The sequence below is a fragment of the Leuciscus leuciscus genome, assembly GCF_965113295.1.
Source record: "Leuciscus leuciscus genome assembly, chromosome: 11".
Lineage (NCBI taxonomy): Eukaryota > Metazoa > Chordata > Actinopteri > Cypriniformes > Leuciscidae > Leuciscus > Leuciscus leuciscus.
Window position 1 is genome coordinate 19,768,949 of NC_138735.1, and position 22,212 is coordinate 19,791,160.

At 36.8% G+C, this 22,212-nt stretch overlaps 1 protein-coding gene across 1 annotated transcript; it reads right to left on the reverse strand.

Annotated features, from left to right (window-relative positions):
• Positions 1-210: 210 nt before the first annotated feature.
• On the reverse strand, positions 211-21,196 carry dlec1 (DLEC1 cilia and flagella associated protein). The gene is made up of 38 exons (XM_082183862.1): positions 20,906-21,196; positions 20,479-20,619; positions 18,436-18,592; positions 18,041-18,151; positions 17,771-17,958; positions 16,780-16,997; positions 15,279-15,360; positions 14,966-15,053; positions 14,456-14,629; positions 14,150-14,286; positions 13,243-13,335; positions 12,614-12,704; positions 11,524-11,686; positions 11,236-11,428; positions 10,879-10,952; positions 10,628-10,784; positions 10,439-10,532; positions 9,814-9,944; positions 9,531-9,689; positions 8,765-8,895; positions 8,460-8,613; positions 7,866-7,976; positions 7,618-7,736; positions 7,334-7,525; positions 6,439-6,497; positions 6,203-6,354; positions 5,972-6,087; positions 5,825-5,895; positions 5,501-5,715; positions 5,232-5,391; positions 4,445-4,560; positions 4,265-4,359; positions 4,092-4,179; positions 3,759-3,974; positions 3,352-3,519; positions 2,690-2,843; positions 2,421-2,532; positions 211-956 (listed from the first exon to the last, which is right to left on the reverse strand). Exons 1-38 carry the CDS (start codon positions 20,984-20,986, stop codon positions 830-832), a joined length of 5,088 nt encoding a protein of 1,695 aa, XP_082039988.1. The 5' UTR covers positions 20,987-21,196; the 3' UTR covers positions 211-829.
• Between the last annotated feature and the right edge of the window lie 1,016 nt (positions 21,197-22,212).

Genomic DNA, 22,212 nt, shown 5'->3' on the forward strand with positions numbered 1-22,212 from the left:
ATTCATAAAGATTTTTAATGGATCTCATTTATTTGAATAAAAACGATTTTTTCAAAAGCTAGGTACACTACTGTTTAATTTTGGGGTCAGTACCATTTTTAAAAGAAATTAATACTTTTATTCAGCAACGATAGATTAAATTGATCAAAAGTGACAGTAAAGACATTTATAAGTTTACAAAATATTACTATTTCAAGTAAATGCTGTTCTTTTGAACTCCCTACACAATTCATCATAATCCTGAAAAAGTTAAAAGTTTCCACAAAACTATTAAGCAGCTCAACTGTTTTCAACTTTGATAATAATAAGAAATGTTTCTTGAGCATCAAATCTTATATATTAGAATGATTTCTGAAGGATTATGTGACACTGAAGACTGGAGTAGTGATGCTGAAAATTCAGCTTTGTGACCACAGGAATAAATTACATTAAAAAAAATATTCAAATAGAAAACAGTTATTTTGAATTGTAATAATATTTCATAATATTACTGTTTTTACTGTATATGATCAAATAAATACAGTGTTAGTGATAATAAGAGACTTCTTTTTAAAAAACTTGCCGACCCCGAACTTTTGAATGGTAAAGTATGTGTGAAATCACTGTTTAACAACAACCTGACCTTTGATCCTTGATTTTGCAAACATACAGTTGTGTTCTTATGTAGGTCTTTAATCTGTTTTATAATTAAAAGAATACAAACATTCACAAATACAATATTTTAAGTACACTGAGAGCAGTGTCTAATCAAATCATTGAATGTCTATAAGGAAAGAAAGAGATATTTTTTGGTTATCTGGTCTTATATGTGGAACTCAGTGTTGTATTGTCAGGTGTCAGATATTGGAGATACAAAACTCTCATCAAATGATCCACTTCCAATGATCTTAAGAACAAGTGGCGTCTCTCCAAGAACCCCCTGCACTGTGATGATTGTCTGGAACTCTTTCTGCTCACTATGGGGGGAAAATACTGTTAGTATAAAGTTTAAGAAAGACTGCATTAGGTTTATTCAATTACTGGCCTGCATCTGATTAAACAAATACAGTTACACTCACCTAAAGGATTATTAGGAACACCATACTAATACTGTGTTTGACCCCCTTTCGCCTTCAGAACTGCCTTAATTCTACGTGGCATTGATTCAACAAGGTGCTGAAAGCATTCTTTAGAAATGTTGGCCCAAATTGATAGGATAGCATCTTGCAGTTGATGGAGATTTGTGGGATGCACATCCAGGGCACGAAGCTCCCGTTCCACCACATCCCAAAGATGCTCTATTGGGTTGAGATCTGGTGACTGTGGGGGCCATTTTAGTACAGTGAACTCATTGTCATGTTCAAGAAACCAATTTGAAATGATTCGAGCTTTGTGACATGGTGCATTATCCTGCTGGAAGTAGCCATCAGAGGATGGGTACATGGTGGTCATAAAGGGATGGACATGGTCAGAAACAATGCTCAGGTAGGCCGTGGCATTTAAACGATGCCCAATTGGCACTAAGGGGCCTAAAGTGTGCCAAGAAAACATCCCCCACACCATTACACCACCACCACCAGCCTGCACAGTGGTAACAAGGCATGATGGATCCATGTTCTCATTCTGTTTACGCCAAATTCTGACTCTACCATCTGAATGTCTCAACAGAAATCGAGACTCATCAGACCAGGCAACATTTTTCCAGTCTTCAACTGTCCAATTTTGGTGAGCTTGTGCAAATTGTAGCCTCTTTTTCCTATTTGTAGTGGAGATGAGTGGTACCCGGTGGGGTCTTCTGCTGTTGTAGCCCATCCGCCTCAAGGTTGTGCGTGTTGTGGCTTCACAAATTCTTTGCTGCATACCTCGGTTGTAACGAGTGGTTATTTCAGTCAAAGTTGCTCTTCTATCAGCTTGAATCAGTCGGCCCATTCTCCTCTGACCTCTAGCATCAACAAGGCATTTTCGCCCACAGGACTGCCGCATACTGGATGTTTTTCCCTTTTCACACCATTCTTTGTAAACCCTAGAAATGGTTGTGCGTGAAAATCCCAGTAACTGAGCAGATTGTGAAATACTCAGACCGGCCCGTCTGGCACCAACAACCATGCTACGCTCAAAATTGCTTAAATCACCTTTCTTTCCCATTCTGACATTCAGTTTGGAGTTCAGGAGATTGTCTTGACCAGGACCACACCCCTAAATGCATTGAAGCAACTGCCATGTGATTGGTTGATTAGATAATTGCATTAATGAGAAATTGAACAGGTGTTCCTATTAATCCTTTAGGTGAGTGTATATAGTACAGTATTCCTGAACTTTGAACTTCAAACTCAACGAAAGCTGAGGTATTACTTCATCCATTGCAGAATATAATACATTTCTTGAATTAAGTATTTTCTACATCGTGATTGGTTGCGAGTATCAGGTAAGGTAGACTATACCTTGCAGTGAAGCTGATCTGCAACAGCTGTTTACAGGACGGTGGATCCCCAAGAGGTTTCAACACACCAGAGTCTGGACTCACTCTGAACACTTTATTGTCACCTTCGGCATCTAGACCCAAAACAAAACATGAGCTCAACTAGATACAAGGTAATTACCATGATCGTAAAGATCACATGATAAAATATAGGATTAAAGGTGCAATCTGTTATTACTATTACTATTATTACTGTTATAGTCATTCCAGTCCAATGCCAAATCATTTCACCTGTAAGTGCGGTCCAGTAGCTACAGGAGCCACCTCTGTTGTAGAGGTTGACCTCTTTGACAGTTGTTTGTCCAACGTAGCAGGTGCCAAAATCCACAGTGGTGCTGGACAGGTGCAGTGTCGGTAATGCCAGATGAGCGTGAAGAGACACTGTCTGAAAGACAACAGTATTTACCACATGGTTACATGTAGATGAGTTTGACGTCAAGACATTATGGCCTGGTTTCACAGACAGGGTTTAGATTAAGCCAGGATTAGGCCTTAGTTCAATTAGCTTTTATAAACGGGCCCTAGAAAAAAAACATTACTGGTGTGCATCTTGAGACAAAACAATGGCATTGACATATTTTGAGATATGCCAGTGCAAGTTGCTTTCAGTTAAAACAGCTCAAACATGCATTTTAGCCTGGGACTGGGTTTAAGCCTTGTCTGTGAAACCAGGAGGAATAATTATTTTTTATTATAAAAAAATTAAAAGTCCAAATTTGACTTATTTGCTTTAAACACTGGTTTGAATGAGGCTATTGTTCCAGGACAATATGACTCCCACAAGATGGGGATGAGATGGAGGTGATGGTGCTGTGCACCTCACAAAGTGCATTTATTCTGAGACTAAATCATTTTAGATATTTAAAGGAAGCAAATTAAGACTGTGTAGAGACCTGTATGCTGTTATTGCTGTACTGAATGGTCAGACTTTGCTGAAACTGTAGTGTCCTTTCTCCAACATCATTGCACAGAAGAGTAGCAGAGATCTGAGTATCTGATTCCTCACATGGTTCATTCAGACAGGTCAGAAGCGAAGCTGAATTATGGAAAGCCACCTTAACCTGCAAATTTAAAAGATCATTGAAACCATTTCTGGATCAGACTGGAAAAACAATCAGTGCATCCGAAATCTTATTCTTCCTTACTATATAGTATGCGAAAAGTACCCAGTTGACCTACTACTACTGCCAAGATTCTGAAATGCGTAATCGATGGGTTACCATAATTGGCCTTCACGTCTCACTTTTTTACTATACATTATGCAAATATGTTCAAATGTGTACAATATGTTTGCACAGACCTGCATGATGTGTTTAGGCTGTAACAGAAGTGATGTTTGCTCGTCTCCTGGCCCAGAGAGTCCTTGTGTATGTCTGTGAGAGGGTGAGCTGCTGATCAGTTTAAGGGCCTGTCGGGGCTTCAGCACTGAGAATGGGGGGGGTGTGCTCAGTCTGAAACTCAAGGCCATGTCGGTATTGTTCTTCAGCTGGAACGTCCGAGTGATCATGGATTCCTTCTACACTTAAAAAATGGAAAGACAAAAACATCTAGCTAAACCCTCACACCACCAACAGGGACTGTCATAATTAACTTGCTTGTCTTTAATCTGGATACATATTGTTATTAACTGCACCTGTGTGTGAGATCTTCCGTCTAGTGTATCACTGGCAGCTGCAGTGAATCCCAATACCTCTGAATCCTCTGGCATCTGCACCGACAAACTACACACACACAGTGGTTACTAGTGTTCTGTTTTATCATGTATATGTAGTAAATATATGTGTATTAAACACATCTATAACTCACATGGCAGGTTTTATATTGGCCTGCATGTCCAGCCTCAAAGGTTCTAGTTCATAGCCCTGGGCTCTCTCTACTTTGAATTGAGTCAGTGACGCAAGCTACAAGATAAATAACATGGATGGGTACTGTATGAAATGATCAGTAGTGTAAAATATATGGATTTAATTTCACACAGTCACATACCTTAGAGTCCAGAGTCATGTAACCCAACGCATAACCCAAACATATTTGATTGGCTGAACATGACAGGATCAGAGGAGTGAAAGACACGTGAATGGTGCTACTGCCCCCTGCTGGAACTACCTGTAATAAAGCACATTTTAAATGCTTTTTTCCCCCCCATCAGTTGACTGGGTAAACCCAGCCGGCGATTTGATTTCGCCCTGCAGCTCAGGCTGGAAACCTGTACATTTATCTCTGCTGCTTCCTTTACAAATTTGAGGTAACCAATCACAAACTGGCTTATCCACTTGGCACGCTATTGGCGGGTTTAATCCAATCCAATTCCAGAGCCGTAGCTCTGTCCAATTCCTTTTAACCTCTCGACGATGCTCAATGGCTTCTTTTTAGCAAACAACTCGCTCGAGTGGGTGTAAATACCACTAACTTAAAAAAAAAATTCTGCATTACATGCTGCTTCTGTAAACCACTGATCAACACGTTTGGTTACACATTTCCTCCCAGGAGTTTTCGCGTCACTCTGCAAAGTACGTCATCGTTGGTCTGATTGGTTGAAGGACTATCCAATTGCGTACAGAGTCATTTAAACTATGCCTGTTGATCACGCCTCTTGTACAGTAGAAAATACATAGCAAACTCCCCAGACCAATGTTCAATCTTAAAAGATGAGCTTGGTCTGATGATAGCCAGACTACCCCATCAGACCTTCTCATCATTAATGTTCTACATCCAGATATGTACATAAAAAAAGATTCTAATGGAGACCTGGAACAGTGCTGATCCCCATAACCTACGGTTTGCTGTGGAGTGATGCAGTATGGGTAGTCAGAGACATTCCCTTCATGAGGCTTCAGAAACACAGAGAACAGCTTCTTCACTGTAGCCAGAGACTCAGAAGCCCCACTGCCCTCCTCTTCATCACATTCTTCCTCATTCTCTTCGAAATCATCCTATAAAAGAGAAGAAACATTTTTCAATTAGTGAATTGAAAATGCACTTTTTGGTTTGTGAACTGAATCTGTTTTGGGATGTTGTCATGAAAACTAAGGCTAGACTCACAGATTTGGTCATGAATGTCGAGCTTGTTCCTTCTCTGCTGGGGGTGTGACTGTCATCCCATGTGGGCGGGAACATGACGGATGAGTCCAGCCCTCCAACAACCTCATTGCCATCTGCATCCTTCAGAGGAAAGGGCTCACCACATGCAACCAACAGATCTATCAACTTATTATCACCGGCCTCCAGGTTGAAGGTCACCCAATCCAAACGGATATCTGAGAAGTTTCAGAAAAGAACGTGATTTATGCAGCTTTGAAATAAAAGATAACAAATCAAACAAGAATGTGAGAAACGTTTGGAAACTTGATGTGGTGAACGGCTCACCATACGGACTGGTGTTAATGAGCCGTAAAGAGCGTGACACAGTGTCTCCTCCAGAAACATGGCTTCCAAACCTGTCAATCATAAATATCAAGGGAAGATCTTTGCATTTAAACTGCAACATCTAAAGTATCCTCTAAGAACACTGACCATATAATTGGACCCTGGTTCTGATTGTCAGGCTGTGGTCCAATCATCTGAAAGTAAATGGGGCAGCCCCTCACAGACATATGCATAGGAATGGAAGTTGGATCTAGATCCCCAACCTAAAAAATGTCATAAATTCATTAGAATTTATTATAACAGCTGTTTGATTTGAAAAAAGGCTAAAATATTGGAATTATGGAATTAAACGGTTTCATTCTTTTGTCAAATACATACCTTGCATATAAGATTGTCCTGATAATCTCCCCACATATTGGTGAAAGCAGTGATATTGATGGTTTGACTCTCAAATGGCCTGAGCATTCCGCTGTTTGGTTTAACAAAGAACGCTGCACCTCTTCCATGGGAAAGCAGACAGTTTACAAATTCTGAAAGCAAAGAAAATGCATGTTTGACTTTGGTGTATCACTTTCTATGGTGCTAAAGAACAGAAAGGATTAGGTTGCACTGACCATCGTATGCTTTCTGCTGTATTTTTTTGGCCTGGACGGAGTGGAGAGGTGCACTGCTCCTGAAAGAAAAGGCCAAAGCGTCAGGTAAAAGAGTTTATTTATATTATATTCAAATAATAAAGATAATGACTCTCAAATATGATTTAAACTTAATTGATAAATCATTAAAAATGATATAATGTTATAATGCTATGTTCTATTTTAAATAAATGCTGTTCTTTTTAACTTCCTATTCATTAAAGAAAAATGTATCATGGTTTTCACATAAATATTAAGCAGTACAACTGTTTTCTATATTGATAATAAGAAGAAATGTTGGTTACACCTTATTTTAATGTGTCGCTGTTTCAGTGTAATTATTATACAAGTACTGAGTAATATTAATGAACTACATTACTATAGGATTAGGGTAGGAATAGGGTTTGGTTTGGTTTAGGGTTAGTGGCATGTCATTATGCTTAATTTATAGTTACTATAGTAAATATATGTAACATGTAACAACATAAGGACACATTCAAATAAAGTGTTACCGAAATGTTTCCTGTGCAAAAAATCAGCCCATTAGAATGATTTCTGAAGGATCATGTGACACTGAAGACTGGAGTAATGAAGCTGACAATTCAACTTTGTCATCACAGGAATACATTTTATTTTAAAATATATTGCAGAAAAAAAGTTTTAAAAAATATTACTTCACAATATTACAATAAATGCAGCCTTTGTGGGCACAATAGTCTTCTTTCAAAAATATAAAAAAATCTTTAAATATTAAATCTTTAAATATATTAAAAAGCGACCCCAAACACAATATTAATATGTTAATTTGTCTATTTTTTTTTTTGGTATAAACACAAAAACAATTAAGCAGAATCTGTATGTACTGTATGTACTGTACCTTTCGGAGTTTTCATCCGATTGTGAAGGACCGTATCCAGTAAAGTATTCTGCCTCGACAGTGAACGGAGCAGGTATAGCAGTGCGATTAGTTATCAGCAAATGCCGTTTGATTGATTTGCCGATGATGACTGGCTCATGCTCAGTGAAGTCCAGTGTGATTGGTTGGTGATTGTCATCACTTGAATTAATACTAAATATGTAACAGTGAAGAACACAATGAGGTTGTAGCAATGCTAAAAGACTAACCAAAGAAATGTGAATATGAGGTAAATGTGGCTTTACCAGTCAGAAGGCAGTGAGTAGGACACTCTCAGAGGTTTGGCTTTAGAAAAAAAGCCCAGTACTAATGGACTCTCCATTCCTTTTACTTCACAAACCGCAGCCACTTCAGTCAGTTCCTCCTAAAAACATTTTTTTTAAAACACATTTATAATAATGTGAGGAACAATATATTGAACTGGAGCTTGAATTTCATCAAATATTTAGTTTACAAGCTGTGGGTGTTTGAGTGTTACAGTAGCAGTACGTACAACAGAGTGAGCAGTGAATGATACAGTGACTTCTGTTTTGGCATTGGGCTCCAAAGTGCCTGCAGAGGGGCTGAAGGTTACAGAGCAGAGATGAGCTTGTGCACCTCGGAGCTGAGAGGGAGAGAAAACATTGAGAATGACAAAAAAAGACCTGAGATTTATATTATTTGGTCCAACTTGTACAATATCGCAACATTATACCAGAGCAATGTTGAATTGTTTTGATTGGTTGACAGACATTCCAAGATTGATTTAATTTTTCACATATTACGCAAAGTACACTTGCAGAACAGGATTCTTTTTTACAAATATGATTTGTTTATTCCATGAGAAGTGTCTAGTCATGTGATCTCAACATGTCTGCCATACAACTTCATATGATTTTTTTAAAGATATTTTTCTAAAGAGTTATAGATTTATGTGCAAAACTTAATTAACGACGAAAAATAACTGAGAGCACTTAATTTTCTCTAAGTATGACCACATTATGGTTCAATATTATTTTGTCATGTTCTTTCCAAACTAGTAACACTGGCTTAGATATTTTAAACAAGATAAAAACATCTTGAGATAAACACATTGTCTGTTCCTCACCTTGCTCCAGGTGAAGTGGGCTGGCAGTAGTGTTTGGTTAAACAGGGTAACGCTTCCTGTCTGTGGAACACCTACATACAGATCAGCAAACACCAGCTCGCTGCTCAGCAAGCACACTTGAGGAGACTGGACGACCGCCCGTACAGAGAGGTGACTGAAGACAAACACAAACGCACACCTTCACTCAAATATGTGACACAAGACAGTATTAACACTTTTTCATTAGGTAACATTAAAGTAGTATACTCTTCTAGTTCTTACTGACATCTGCACAATACAACAAATGATGTGACTCATTTCCTCACCATCCAGTGCCGTTGAGCACCGTTAGCATTAGGACTGAATCAAAATAATGGCAGTACAGGGCTCTGAAGACCACATCCACACTGCAGGACGCCAGGGGAGGAAGCACACCTTTATTTGGATTGATGGACACCTGATCACAAATGTAGAAAATGATCCAAAAACTATGTGTTATATAACATACAAACCAAATAAAAACCTTTATATTTTTATTAATATAATAATAATGATTATTATTATTATTATATCCTTTTATATTCATTTTATAAAATACATATTGTTATTATTATTATTATTAGTATGGTTATTTTATTTTGTTTTGTAATAATATTATATGTAAATATATATTTAAGTTTATATATTATTATTATATCGTTTTATATTTATTTTATAAAATACATATTATTATTATTATTATTCATGTTATTTTATTGTATAAAATAATATTATATATGTACAAATATATTATTATTATTATATTATTTTATATTTATTTTATAAAATAAATATTATTCCGATTATTATTCAGGTTATTTCATTGTATAAAATAATATTGTATACGTAAAAATATATTTAAGTTTATATATTATTATACCTTTTATATTTATTTTATAAAATAATATTATAAAATATCTTATATATTCTATTATATTTTATATATAAGTTTATATTAATATATATAGTGTATATTATTATTATTATTATTATTATTAGGCTTTGTTAAAACCCTAGACTTGATTTCTAAGAGGTGTAAATAGGGTGTTGTACCAGTCCTTTGATGGGCGGCTGGGTGTGGGACAGTTCTTCTAGGCTCCAGGGAGCATCTACCAGGCTGTTGTTGGTGATATGGATGGTAGAGATGCTCTCATTTCCCATTTCCAGCAAACCAAAATCCAGACTGGGCACATTCACAGAGCAATGCGGACCCTGAGACACCATAGTAAACATACTGAATATGAATTCAATTGTAAGACAATTTCCTAAGGAGAACATTTGTGGTGGCCTCCACACACCCTACTGAGTTTAAATCAGTAGAAAGAGCACCTCTGACCTTAAATGTGACCTCAATGGCCAGTCCTACAGTTTTAGGATGGTGCTGAATGTGACACTGCAGGCTGGAGCTAAAATGACCAGGATTCCTTCCAGTCAGAACCAGCTCCATGTCAAAACACTCATTTATCTCTGTAAGCAAGCAACAGGTTCAGCATATTACTGTACGTCATGTTAAAATTCATTCATTTATTCCTTTGTTTATTAATTAAATCATGTATAAATACTCTATTATTTACACACAACAGTTCAAAAGTTTGAGATCTATTTTTGAAAAAAGTCTCATTCAAAGAAGTCATTTATTTGATAAAACATTCTGTAAAAACAGTAATATTGCTTATTTTAAAATAAGCGTTTTAAACTGTAATATATTCCTGTGATGGCAGCAGCCATTTCATCAGACATCTTCAGTGTTACATGATCCTTCAGAAATCATTCTAATAGGCTGATTTGGTGCTCAAGAAGCAAGAAACAAGTCTTTATTGTCACTTTTGATCAAATTAATGAATCCTTGCTTAATAATCAATTTCTTTCCAAAAATGATCTTAAAGACCCCCAACTTTTGAATGGTAGTGTATATCTGCTTGTTCATACATTCATTTGCTGATACACTGCAATGCTCTGACCTATTTCTCCTGTTGAGGGCTCAACTTCAATGACGTGACTGTCAACAATACGCTCCCATTCAAAGTGAATGATTGATTTGCTGTGATTCCACATCTAAAACACACAGACACAAAACATAAAAGCATGTTGTAAACTAAAAAATTAAGAAAGAAGTTCAGAGTCATTTTGACCTCTAGACTCAGCGCTACCTTGAATCTCTTGCGGATTGTGTTGTGTATGTAGGTCTCCCCTGGTATTAAAACAGCATACGGCTCAAGAAGGATCTTATACGGCTCAGCAGAACCTTTCACTTCAACCTCTAAAACGGTCACATCATTTACTTGGAGAGCTGTGTCGAGACACGTCCTGAAAAAACAGCAAAAAAAAGTTTCTACATGTCATGTGCTTATTGATTGAAAATCTTACATTTATCTTAAATTCAAATATCAGTTCATTTCACCCATCGTCACTGATTCTGGGAGGATTAGGAACATCCATGATCACCAAGCGGCAGACACTGTGGTACTCTTTCAGCTGAAAGAGAGAGAAAACAAGTGTTCAGAGGAATGTACAGATGTGCACATGTGTATAAGGGGCCGTTTACACAGAATGCATATTTTCCATAGTTTTTCAATGTAAACACACGCTAGATGGATGTCTTTAATTGCTGCGCTTGCGTATTTTGCAGTGTCATTACGTGGCATTGTAAAAACGCGACACTCAAGTTAAAAGAAGTTAAAATATTAAAAAACGTGTCTCTACACTGACCTGCGTGTCATCTCTAAGTGTGTTTATATGTGTGAGTGCACATACGTACATCCTTGGGACAGTATGTGAGCAGGAACTCATGTTCCTGTGCAGGGGTCAGGACGCCCATAACTGGACAGATGCTGAACACACTGTCTGTATCAAGATGATGCTGAATGCTGGAAGGGTATGGAGCCTCTCCAGGCAACAAACATTGAAGGTTGGGCTTCATGATCTGCCAGTGGTATGGGAGCTCCAAGTGTCTACAGAGAAGCAGAATAATGATTTACAAACATACCAGTAAGTCTCTACTGTATATACTATTCTGTGTTTACGCAGATGTGTGCAAGGAGCTCACGCATTGTTTTTTATGACCACCGCCTTCTGCAAGGTGGAATGTGGATTGGTTGGGTTGAATCTGACAAAATGGTCAGCTGTGATATCACACAACTCCCCAAATTTAGGCTGATCCTCTCCGCCTGATACTGAGACCAGCTCCACAGTGACCAGCTGACCTGTCCCTGAGAAAATGTATTGAAACATGTACACATATATTTGAGGTTTTTGTGTTAGTCTACGTCTACATTAATCTGGATACATTTTTAAAAAATCGTTTTCTCTACTTTTGGCGTTCCATCCACACTAAAACGGCATTTTTATTTTACAAAAGCAGAGCTTTTTGAAAACGCTCTCCCAAGTGGATCCATTTGAAAATGCAGTTTTTGTCTTGTGACACATATTGTACCCATAGATATCTATGGTTATACCGGCATTGTTGTGCCTGCTATTCATTTTTGTAGTGACGTTAAAAATAAATGTTACTTTGTACAATACTTTATATATTTTATATTCCTGCAAAGATGACAGGAAAATATCCTGCACCAAATCATAAAGGCAATTGCGTTTTTGGCCATACACTCTTAAAAATGTGATGCCATAGAAGAACCATTATTGGTTGTGCAAAGGACCTTTCACTGAACAGTTTTTAAAAGACCCTTTTTTTTTCTTAGTGTAAAAAACATCTGAATAATCTAAAGAACAATTTTTTTTCAATATAAATGTTATGGATGTTAAAAGTCCTTCATGGAACCATAGATGCCAATAAAGAACCTATATTTAATTGAGTGAGTGTACATGGAATAGAGATGGGCTTCCTGGGCACACCAGAAAGTGTAGGGAAATAAAATGATTGTGCCAGAAGAAGAATTGTATTATGTCGGTATCATCTCAATGAGCATTTTGTTTTACGCATGTGCAGAAAGATGATTTAAGCATTTCCTGACATTTCTGTATGGATGAGAAACTTTTGGAAAAGGCTTGAAAAAGTGTGGAAGTGTGGAAGTAGAGTGTTTTGAAATGAATTGTCAAATGTAGATGTAGTCTCAAATCTCATAGAATCAGTTACTAACATATTTACATACTTAAGCTTGGTTGAATTGACTCTGTACCTTGGAGGGTGATGTCCTTCACTTGACAGTTGTCACAGACAATTGTGAAGTCCTGAGAAATGATCTCAGCAGTTGTGGGGAAAAACACAACCTAAACAATGAAATAAATCCAAACACACAGAGTTAGACTTGCAGATTACTTCATTAAAATCTGAGCAACATCAGTCTTTATGCATCACTGTATTCACGAGGTATGATAATTAACATAAATCAGCATATTTATTAGTCTTTCAGAATGTGTCTCTCTTCGGTGATGGCATGATCCACAACAAAATCTGCATCTTAAAATGAAAGTTCTTTCTATCTGCAGAAAACCAAAATCCGTTAAAAACCTTCTAAATTCTGTTCTGCCACCCACAAGCATTTATTTTTAATCATAATTACAGTCGCTAAATAAAGTTACAATAAGAGAACAGGTGGGCTATACCATCTCATAAATGTATGAAGGCTGTCAATCAAATCAAAATAGAGAAGAAGATTAAACGAATATATGATAATGTGGAATCTCCTAGAGCTAGAGTATATTTAGGTAATGTGCGAAACTGATTAGCATGTATAAGGTTTTCATACTGATTGAGTTGATTGACTTCAGCTTCACAATCTGTGCTCTTCAGTCAGTAAAATCTCACCTCCATGACAGTGGCTTGTCCAGGGAGAAGACCAAAAATAGAGGGACTGATGGCAAAGGGAGGCTGTTCTGCGAAAGTAGACTTCACTGCAGACTGAGACAAACAATCAAAATTAATTCTCAGGATGGTACATAACAATATACCAAGACGGATCAAAAGCAATCAAGGTTAAAGACAGATATTTTATTCCATATTTTGACGTACATTCAAGTGAAACGGATTATCGAAAAACATAATAATGTAGGGCAGGGACTTGGTTTTGACTGAATGGAGGCAGACCCATCTGGTTGATGTTTTTGCATCCCATGGTCTAGATTCAACCGCTATAAAAATTATTTTGTTCCTTTGGCTGCAAAACTGTTGAACTCTAGTGTGAAGATTATGACTGTGTGTGTGATTGTTTTTGATGTGATTATCTTGTTATGCAGCTTCATATGAAACATTGTAAGATGGAAAATATGAAAATATGTTCATGTACTGTGTACTTATGATCATAATCTGTATTTTTATTCTGACTATGTGTCTTGTTATATTTATATGTGTGTACTGGAAGCTGAGGTTTGACATATATCACCTGAAAATATACCATATTATGACATAAGTCTGTCATTTCACAGGAAGATCAAGTTATGACATTTTGATGAAAAATTCTGAGCTCAAAAAAATTTAACCAATATAGATCAATAAAATCCAATAAATAGACTAAAATTGTATTTAATTCTGACTTTTCAAGTTCATTTTGACTATTCAAGTTCAAATGTACAACTAAAACTGAGTTTGCTATAGTTTTTTCAATACAATATAATCAGAAAATATGAGATCCATAGGAAGTCAATGAATAATAAGAAAGGAATCCAAAGAAAAGAATCCAAACTATGAGTTTTCATGTTGACATTTGCTTGCTTACCCTGAGGCTTGAGGCAGGCCACTGTTTCTTAGGCATTACACAGAATGTTCCAGCACTCAGTCCTTCATTCCGACATAAAACCTCCATAAACTTCACCCCTCCTGCCAGGCAGTAACCACAGTCTATGACAGCAGGCACTGGCACACGAAAAGAGAAAATGAATCCTTTTTTACTGATCATTAACAGATGTAGATACTTTAAAAGTCAGTAGGGTTCAAACAACATTGGACCCCACTGAGTTTTCATTTTTGGGTGAACTATCCCCTTAAGATCTAGATGTTAAGAGTTATGTTTATTTTGACTCACAAGTGAGTATTGGAGGGGATCTGCGGGCCTCTATCGGTACAATGAGAGGATACGGCAACTGCGTCTCCACAACCAGAGCGTCCTCATAGTCAGCCAGAGAGTCTGGAGCAAAACGCACCATATACTGGCAGCTCATTCCAGGAGCAACAATCCCTCCCTCACCAGGGAATCTGCCTGTTGAACATAAAGCTTTGTTGTCATAATATTGCTTGTCTTGATCCCAAAAAGCTGAAATCACATTAGTAATTTTGTACATTTTTAACAGTAGATGTCACTGTTTTCCTACTCTGCCACCTGGAGCTGCAGGGTAAATACCAAAGTCATTTTTATTAAATAATTTCCTCACTCAGAATCCTGTGATATTCCAGAGCTGGCAGAGATATCCCTGCTATTTCCACTAGTACTGCTACAAAACGCCTAACGGATTCAACGGGGACCGTGAAGAGAAACATTCCGCCAACATAAAAGGGTCTTTCATGAGGTCAGCAGGTACTTTTTCATGAGACTCACCCAAACCAACAGAGAAGTGTGGAGAGGTTGGAGGAATCATTCGAATGTGACGGCTGGTCGCAGTCGTGTTTTTGAGCTTCACCGCAGTCTACAAGAAACAGAAGGCACTATTAAGAACTGAAAACATACCAAACTGGAAGCCATTCAGTAGTGGCTCTGAAGGGACTAATGAACATTTACACTATACAAGTCATGGAGTAAAGAGTAAAAACATGCAGTATACAGTGAAAACATGTTTTTAAGGTGGAATCAAGACAATTATTCATTCAAATGGACCAAAATGAATGAAATATACAGTAAGGTGCTTTTATACCTCATAGACTTGTCCTACTCTGTAGTCAGTGAAGAAGATCACAGGTGGATTTGCAGTGAAGATGGGAGCGGGACCCTCAGGACTTGTATTAAAAGATAGAAAGAGCACAATTTGAGCTTACATTAAGTTAATACACAATTAAATAAACCGAATAGTTATCATGTCTTTTAAAAATACAGAATGTAAAAGTTTTGTCCCATAATAAATGTCAATCAATTTATTTAAACTGTTAACTGATATTATATTCTCATATTAATGGATAAATTACATTTTAATTGACAGAATACATTTGTGCACTTAGAAATTATTTTGTAAAAATTAAAAGAGTAAAAATGGTGTTTAAAGATGGTGACCAGTCACAGAACCTAAAATATACACTACAGTCGTAAATATTTGAACATCAAAACAATGTACTATTGTTGACTGCCAAGAAGCAGAAAACAGGAACTGCACAAAGCTCGTTGACACAAAATGCTGAATGAGTCAGCAGAGGCATTTTGACAGTCTCGTGATTCTTTTTGTTGCTGTGAAGGGAAGAACCTAATTTAAATGGCCAGAGATATTCCAGTAGGGCCAGACAAGTGACAAAGGCAAAGGAGTGATTCATTTGTAATCCAGCTTTCAGTGCTCTCTCTGATTCCCACCACCTCGCATGCTGATGTGAGCTTGGAGTCAATAAAGGACGATCAATAAAAAAAGCTGTTTAGTCTGCATGGCTGGTAATATTAATTGTAGAATAATCCATTCTACTGGTTTGAAATATCATGTTGTGCTTTTGTTGTCTACATAAGCCTTCAAAAAAGATATCACAAAACATACAGGCACCATTTATAATATATGGCAGACAATGGAGTGTGATCGGTATCTTGAGTGCTAATGTGTATCATATGTCCCCTACCCAAGCTGCACAAATATTGTGGCACTAATGGCTAAATAAAGCTGTCCAAAATGCAAACAACGCAATAACAAAGAACAAGCTTTTCAGGAATTAAAACAGAAGCCATTATGTCAACCAATTTGTTTTGAATTTGATAGAATAGTATTGGATCATAGGTGAGGCAATTTGTTGTTGACCAATGGAAGATGGGGAAAAAGGTTTGAAATTAAATTAAATTAAATTAAATTAATAGAACTAATTATTGAAGATTATAGAATTCATACATCAAACATTTCAATATCGATTGTCTCTCAAAGAAAGTGATTCTCAGCCAGGGGGCCGGGGGCCCACTACGGGGCCTCAACATGACAAAACAATTATAATTATTTAAAATAAAACAAAACAAGCATGAAAATAAGCTAAAACAACTAAAAGTCAAGAAATGTCTTGTTAATTGGTTATTTTTATAATTAATATACATCTTTCTATTAATGCCAAGCTCTAAAATAATTTTTTTCGAGTAGAAATTGTGAATGAGGGGGACCTTCAAATATTGTTGTACACAATTGTGTTAATTGTTAATTAACACAATTAACACAATTAAAATCAAAAGCAGCGGCACACCTCTCTTTGCCAGTCTTTTTCCTGCCCTTTCCAACATACTCCGGCCTCTTCCCTGGCATGATAAGAGACTTTCCCCCACGTTGAGCATTTGGGAGCAGGAAGCGAGGGTTGCGCAGGAACTTATGTCGGTCTCTGTGCTGCTGCAGGGCAGCCCTGTCTTCTGCCTGACTCTGAGCACTGGGCTTCTCCATCCAAGAGGGCTTATGCACCACACCTAGCTTTTGAGGTGAAAAATTGGAAAAACAAAATTTAATAGATTTTTTTTCATTAACATCAAGATTTTAGGATAATTAAAAATGAATTTGAATGTATAAGGGAACATATTTTAGTTGGTATGAACCAACTCCTTTTTATATCACCTTCTTGCCTGTAGCTCATTTATTTGATTCTGCAGTGTGACAAAATAATTTAAAATGATATCCTTTTAATATAAAGTATATTTATTATTTATAATATTGGTAAGACTTTAAAATAAGGTCTTGTTTATTAACATTAGTTAATGCATTAACTTAGAACAATACATTTTTACAGCATTTATTAACCTTTAATGTTACTTAATAAAATGTTAGTTCACAGTGCATTAACTAATGTTAAGATACAGCTTTGGATCTTAAAAATGTTGTAGTAAATGCTGAAATTAACATTAATTAGATTAGTAAGATTAATAAATGCTGTGGAAGTATTGTTAATTCTTAGTTCCTGTTAAGTAACTAATGTAGCTATATAATGTTAACAAATTAAACCTTATTGTGATGTGTAACCATAATAATTCCAATTATTTTTTAAATAAATTGTAATATTAAAATTACAAGCAAAATAATTATAAACAAAATAGAAGTGTACAGTTGCGTAGCTTGTTATATCTACATACATGTGAACTGGCATTAACATTGGTTTGTCATGTTATTTGGGGTCTAGTCTTTTAAAGAAGGTGATGACGTAGCAAAATCCTTTTGATATGAGGAAAACAGAATAATGTTTAAGGGAAAACCTTAGTGCCCTTGATGGAGATGGACCCGGGAGAGGAAGGGAGCGTAAGTGTCTCCTCTGATTGTTCCAGCAGACTCTGGGCCGTATGTGCAGGTGGGGGGAGAGGAGTGTAACCATCATCCTGCGGTTCGGTGTTGATGTGCATATTATAGGAGAAAGTTGGCTCAGCAAAGCCTGGAGTGAACTTGCCTGCAACAAATAAGAAAATGGCGGTATCATCATAACATGTAATCTGACTAAGTTTTCTATTAATAGCACAGTGAAATATTACCTTTTGGGTTTTCAACAACTGGGGTGTGAACTGTTGTGTAATCCAGTGGGCAAATCAAGTTGTTGCTCCTGAGAAGCTCACTGTCCACACACCACTTGAAGGCTGATTTGACTTTGAAGACATAGAGGATTGCTCTGTTTACATGGGTTTTTGTGTCATAATACTAAAGGCTGGAAGGCACTACACAACTTTTGCTCAGATTTGTTATTTTTGATGTGTTCGGAATGATTTTAAAGTCTGGTAGTGGATGATCCTCAGTCGTTTGTGTATGATGCCTAGTGTTTTAAAATCTGCTCAGATTTTAAAGGTCATATAGTGTATTCCAGGCTTAACTAACTAACTGTGGATAGTAAAAATAATGGGTTGTTTAAATAAACAGAACTAGAGAAATGTACCTGGAGGGAGGCCCAGCTGATGGTAGGCCTCACCCACTTCTTCCATGATTATGTTGTGATTATGCTCCTCTTTTGCAGCGGCTTCCAGACGGGCCTGTATGATGTGTGTCTCCAGCATATCAGCGTTCTGAATCCGTCTGTTGTATTCAGAATGCACCTGACAAAATCATAACAGTAAAATAAAAATCATAATTTAGATAATGCAAATCGGATAAAAGAAGAGTTGAATAAGAATTAAGTAGTTCAAATAAATGCTGCTCTTTTGAACTTTGTATTAATCAAATAATACTAATCATGGTTTTCACAAAACTATTTCTGTCATGACAACTCTCTGAGTTATTGGCATGGTAATGGATATGACAGTGTTGATATTATTTATGCTTGGTCTTGGCGTAATAGATCTGCTACGCTGCTGCTTCTGTTGGTTAGTAAGTACGGGACTTTGCTACTTCCAAGACGAACGCCACGCTGCTGTGAGCAAGTAAGACATGCTTCTGCTGTACAATAAAGCATACATTAATTACCGGTTGCAGATCTATACAGGTGGAGCTGGGGAAGGTGGAGGGTTTCTGAAAGCACGCTGCAACTGCTACAGCAAATGCTGACCGGTCCGCTGATAGATACCTTTCAAACACTTCCCTGTGCTCTTAAACGCTCCCGTGCATTGATCATTGTAGCCAATCACAGACATAGCCAATGAGCGCGTGAACACAATGGCCAATCAGAGGTGTTTAAAATTCCGCTCAACACCGCTCAAAGCGTCACAATTAAAAAATGTCAATACCGACTTGGTACCGAAGTCGGTACTTTTTGACAACTCTAATCAGCTGTGCCCTATAGAGAATAATGTGATTTCAAGTAGATTGAGTTAAAGGACAAGTTCGGTATTTTACACTTAAAGCCCTGTTTTCAGATCGTTTCTGATGAAATAGAACGGTTAAGATTGAAATTTGGACACATGCTGCTGGCTCGGTTTCTGTGGTAGCACCCCCCCAGCTCCACAATGGCTGCATAGGTGCACTGGAACAATCCTTCCTAAAACGCATTAAACTTTCGTTTACAAAGACGTGAAACTCACCGAGTGGTCAGTGGTGTTCACTGATATGCTCATACAAAAATCGCTGCAAAAGATGCTTTCCAACAGGTGTTTTTTACCATTCGTAGTAAAACTGTGGACCTATTTTTCCAAATACCTCACACCCGTACATGGACAAAAACTAAGATACAACCTGTTGGAAAGCATCCTTTGCAGCGATTTTTGTGTGAGCATATCAGTGAACACCCCTGACCACTCGGTGAGTTTCACGTCTTTGTAAAGTCTTTCACGTCTTCTTAATGCGTTTTAGGAAGGATTGTTCCAGTGCACCTATGCAACCATTGTGGAGGTGGGGGGGGGGGGGGGGGGGGGGGGCTACCACAGAAACCGAAAATTCTCGGGCCAGCAGCATGTGTCCAAATTTCAGTCTTAACCGTTCTATTTCATCAGAAACGATCTGAAAACAGGGCTTTAAGTGTAAAATACCGAACTTGTCCTTTAAAGATCTATCTGCCTGCGCCATCTAGATTTTCATGCCAGAACTTTGTATTAAGCAGTACAACTTTTTTCAGCATTGATGATAGTAATACATTTTTCTTGAGCACCAAATCAGCATATTAGAATGATTTCTTAAGGATCATGTGGCACTGATGACTGGAGTAATGGTTGCTGAAAATTCAATTACATTTAAAAAAATATATTAAAATAGAAAAAAGCCATTTTAAATGAATAATATTTAACAATATTACTATTTTTATTTGCAGTACGTTTCTGTATTTGGTTGCGTTGTGAGCATATACAGCCCGTTTGTTGTCAAACTGATGAAGTTGTTTTCTTATTTTGCTAGTGTCTTTTTTCTCTGTTTGCATGTGTTTTCTTCAGTTGCAGGCTTGCAGCGAGTTGAGCTCTTTTGCTCACCGGAGTTTTAATATATTTTCGATTAAATAAAAGTAGATTAGTTGAAGATGAGACATCTTTCAAAAGCATAAACAATCTTACAGACCCACCTGTTGAAGCTCCTCCACATATTTCTCATGGTAGTTGTTGCCTCCTCTGCGTGATTTACTGAGATTAGAAACAGTGTCCTTCCCAATCACCTCTATGGTGTAAAGGTCGTTGAATATGCTGGCCAGTAGATGAGAAATGTCCTGTAAACACAAAACCAGTCACTCTCAAACATATGGCTTGTTTGGTGACAGTTGAAAATTATATTTATGTAATGCCTGAAATTCTACATAACATCTAATTTTGTGTTCCATACACTGATCTATATAGAATGACGTCATATAGATCAGTGGTTCCACAGAATAAAGTTGTAACGTTACAGGTATGAAACAACACGAGGATGAGTAAATGATGACACTATTTGACAGATTTACTAGTCAAACTGTTAAAATAATAATCAATTGCAGTGGTCAGTAGTCATTCTCTTACCTGGGTTGTCTTTGATGCTGGCTTGTGTCGGTTCATGGAGGGTTCAGAGCTCTTTGCTTTTGGTTTAGTTTCATCTGCCATTATTTTGTCGTGAAAAGAAGTGTAAATACTGAAACGCTATTAAGTTATGGTGATATTTTATACAAACGTCCCATAGATGCTAATATGTCTAATATAAAACGAAATGCACAACTTAAAAATACGCAATATGACACCATAAAGTTCCCTTTACTACATTGACCGCCATCTTTGTTTAGGACGTCACCATGGTAACAGTATGCCTAAAAAGCTCCGCATCCAAAGCGATTTTTTTATATAGCCTATTCATATTTCGAACTGAGGTAAGCTATTTAAAACGGCCACAATAACATTTGGACACTTTAACCACAAAATGTAGACTGCAAGTCAGTAAGATTTTTGAAGAAACAAATACTTTTATTCAGTAGGCTAAGTATAAATGTACCTAACTGATCGAAAGTAAAAAAAAAAAAGTTGTTACAATGTTTTACAATGTAAAAATGTTACAAAAGATGTATAAGTTAGGCCTATTTCATATAAATGCTGTTCTTTTGAATTTTCTATTAATCAAAAATAAATGTAAAAACATTTTTCTTGAACAGCAAATCAGCTATTATTAGAATTAATTCTGAAGGATCATGTACACTGAAGACTAACAGTTTAAAATATATTACAATAGAAAAGTTATTTTCAATTGTAATAATATTTCACATTATTACAGTTTTTTGTGTGTTTTGTTTAAATGAATGCAGTGTTGGTGAGCTGAAGAGACTGTAGAATGACAATGTAAAGTTATATGCTAGTTTTACATTATAAACACCCAGCACTTTTTAAAAGTGTGCCATCCTTCCTTATATAGTTTCACATACATATTGTTTCAAATGCGATATGACTTTTTTTTTTTATCATAAAATTATGGAGAAAATCTACACATTTTAGTTAGCTGTCAAATCGATTAATCGCGATAAATCGGATCTAACATGAACGTTTTTAAATGTATATTTAACTGTGTATAACTACCAAAGAGTAAAGTCGCTGTATAGATAGGCACCTGGCCATAAATGACAAAGCATGCACACTGTGAACACCTATGCATACCTGTAGACCAGGTATGCCTTGGCGGTTTTGAAGGGTGTGCTAAAAGCTGCCAGACAGGATGATTTTCAAATCCCTATCATTATTAAGCAAAGAGGTTGTATGTGCTAGTCTACGCCATTGGACTCACCTCTGGCCTACAAAGCTTGCTTGAATTCACAGATTGCTATACCTCACCTTTGTTTGTTGCTTCA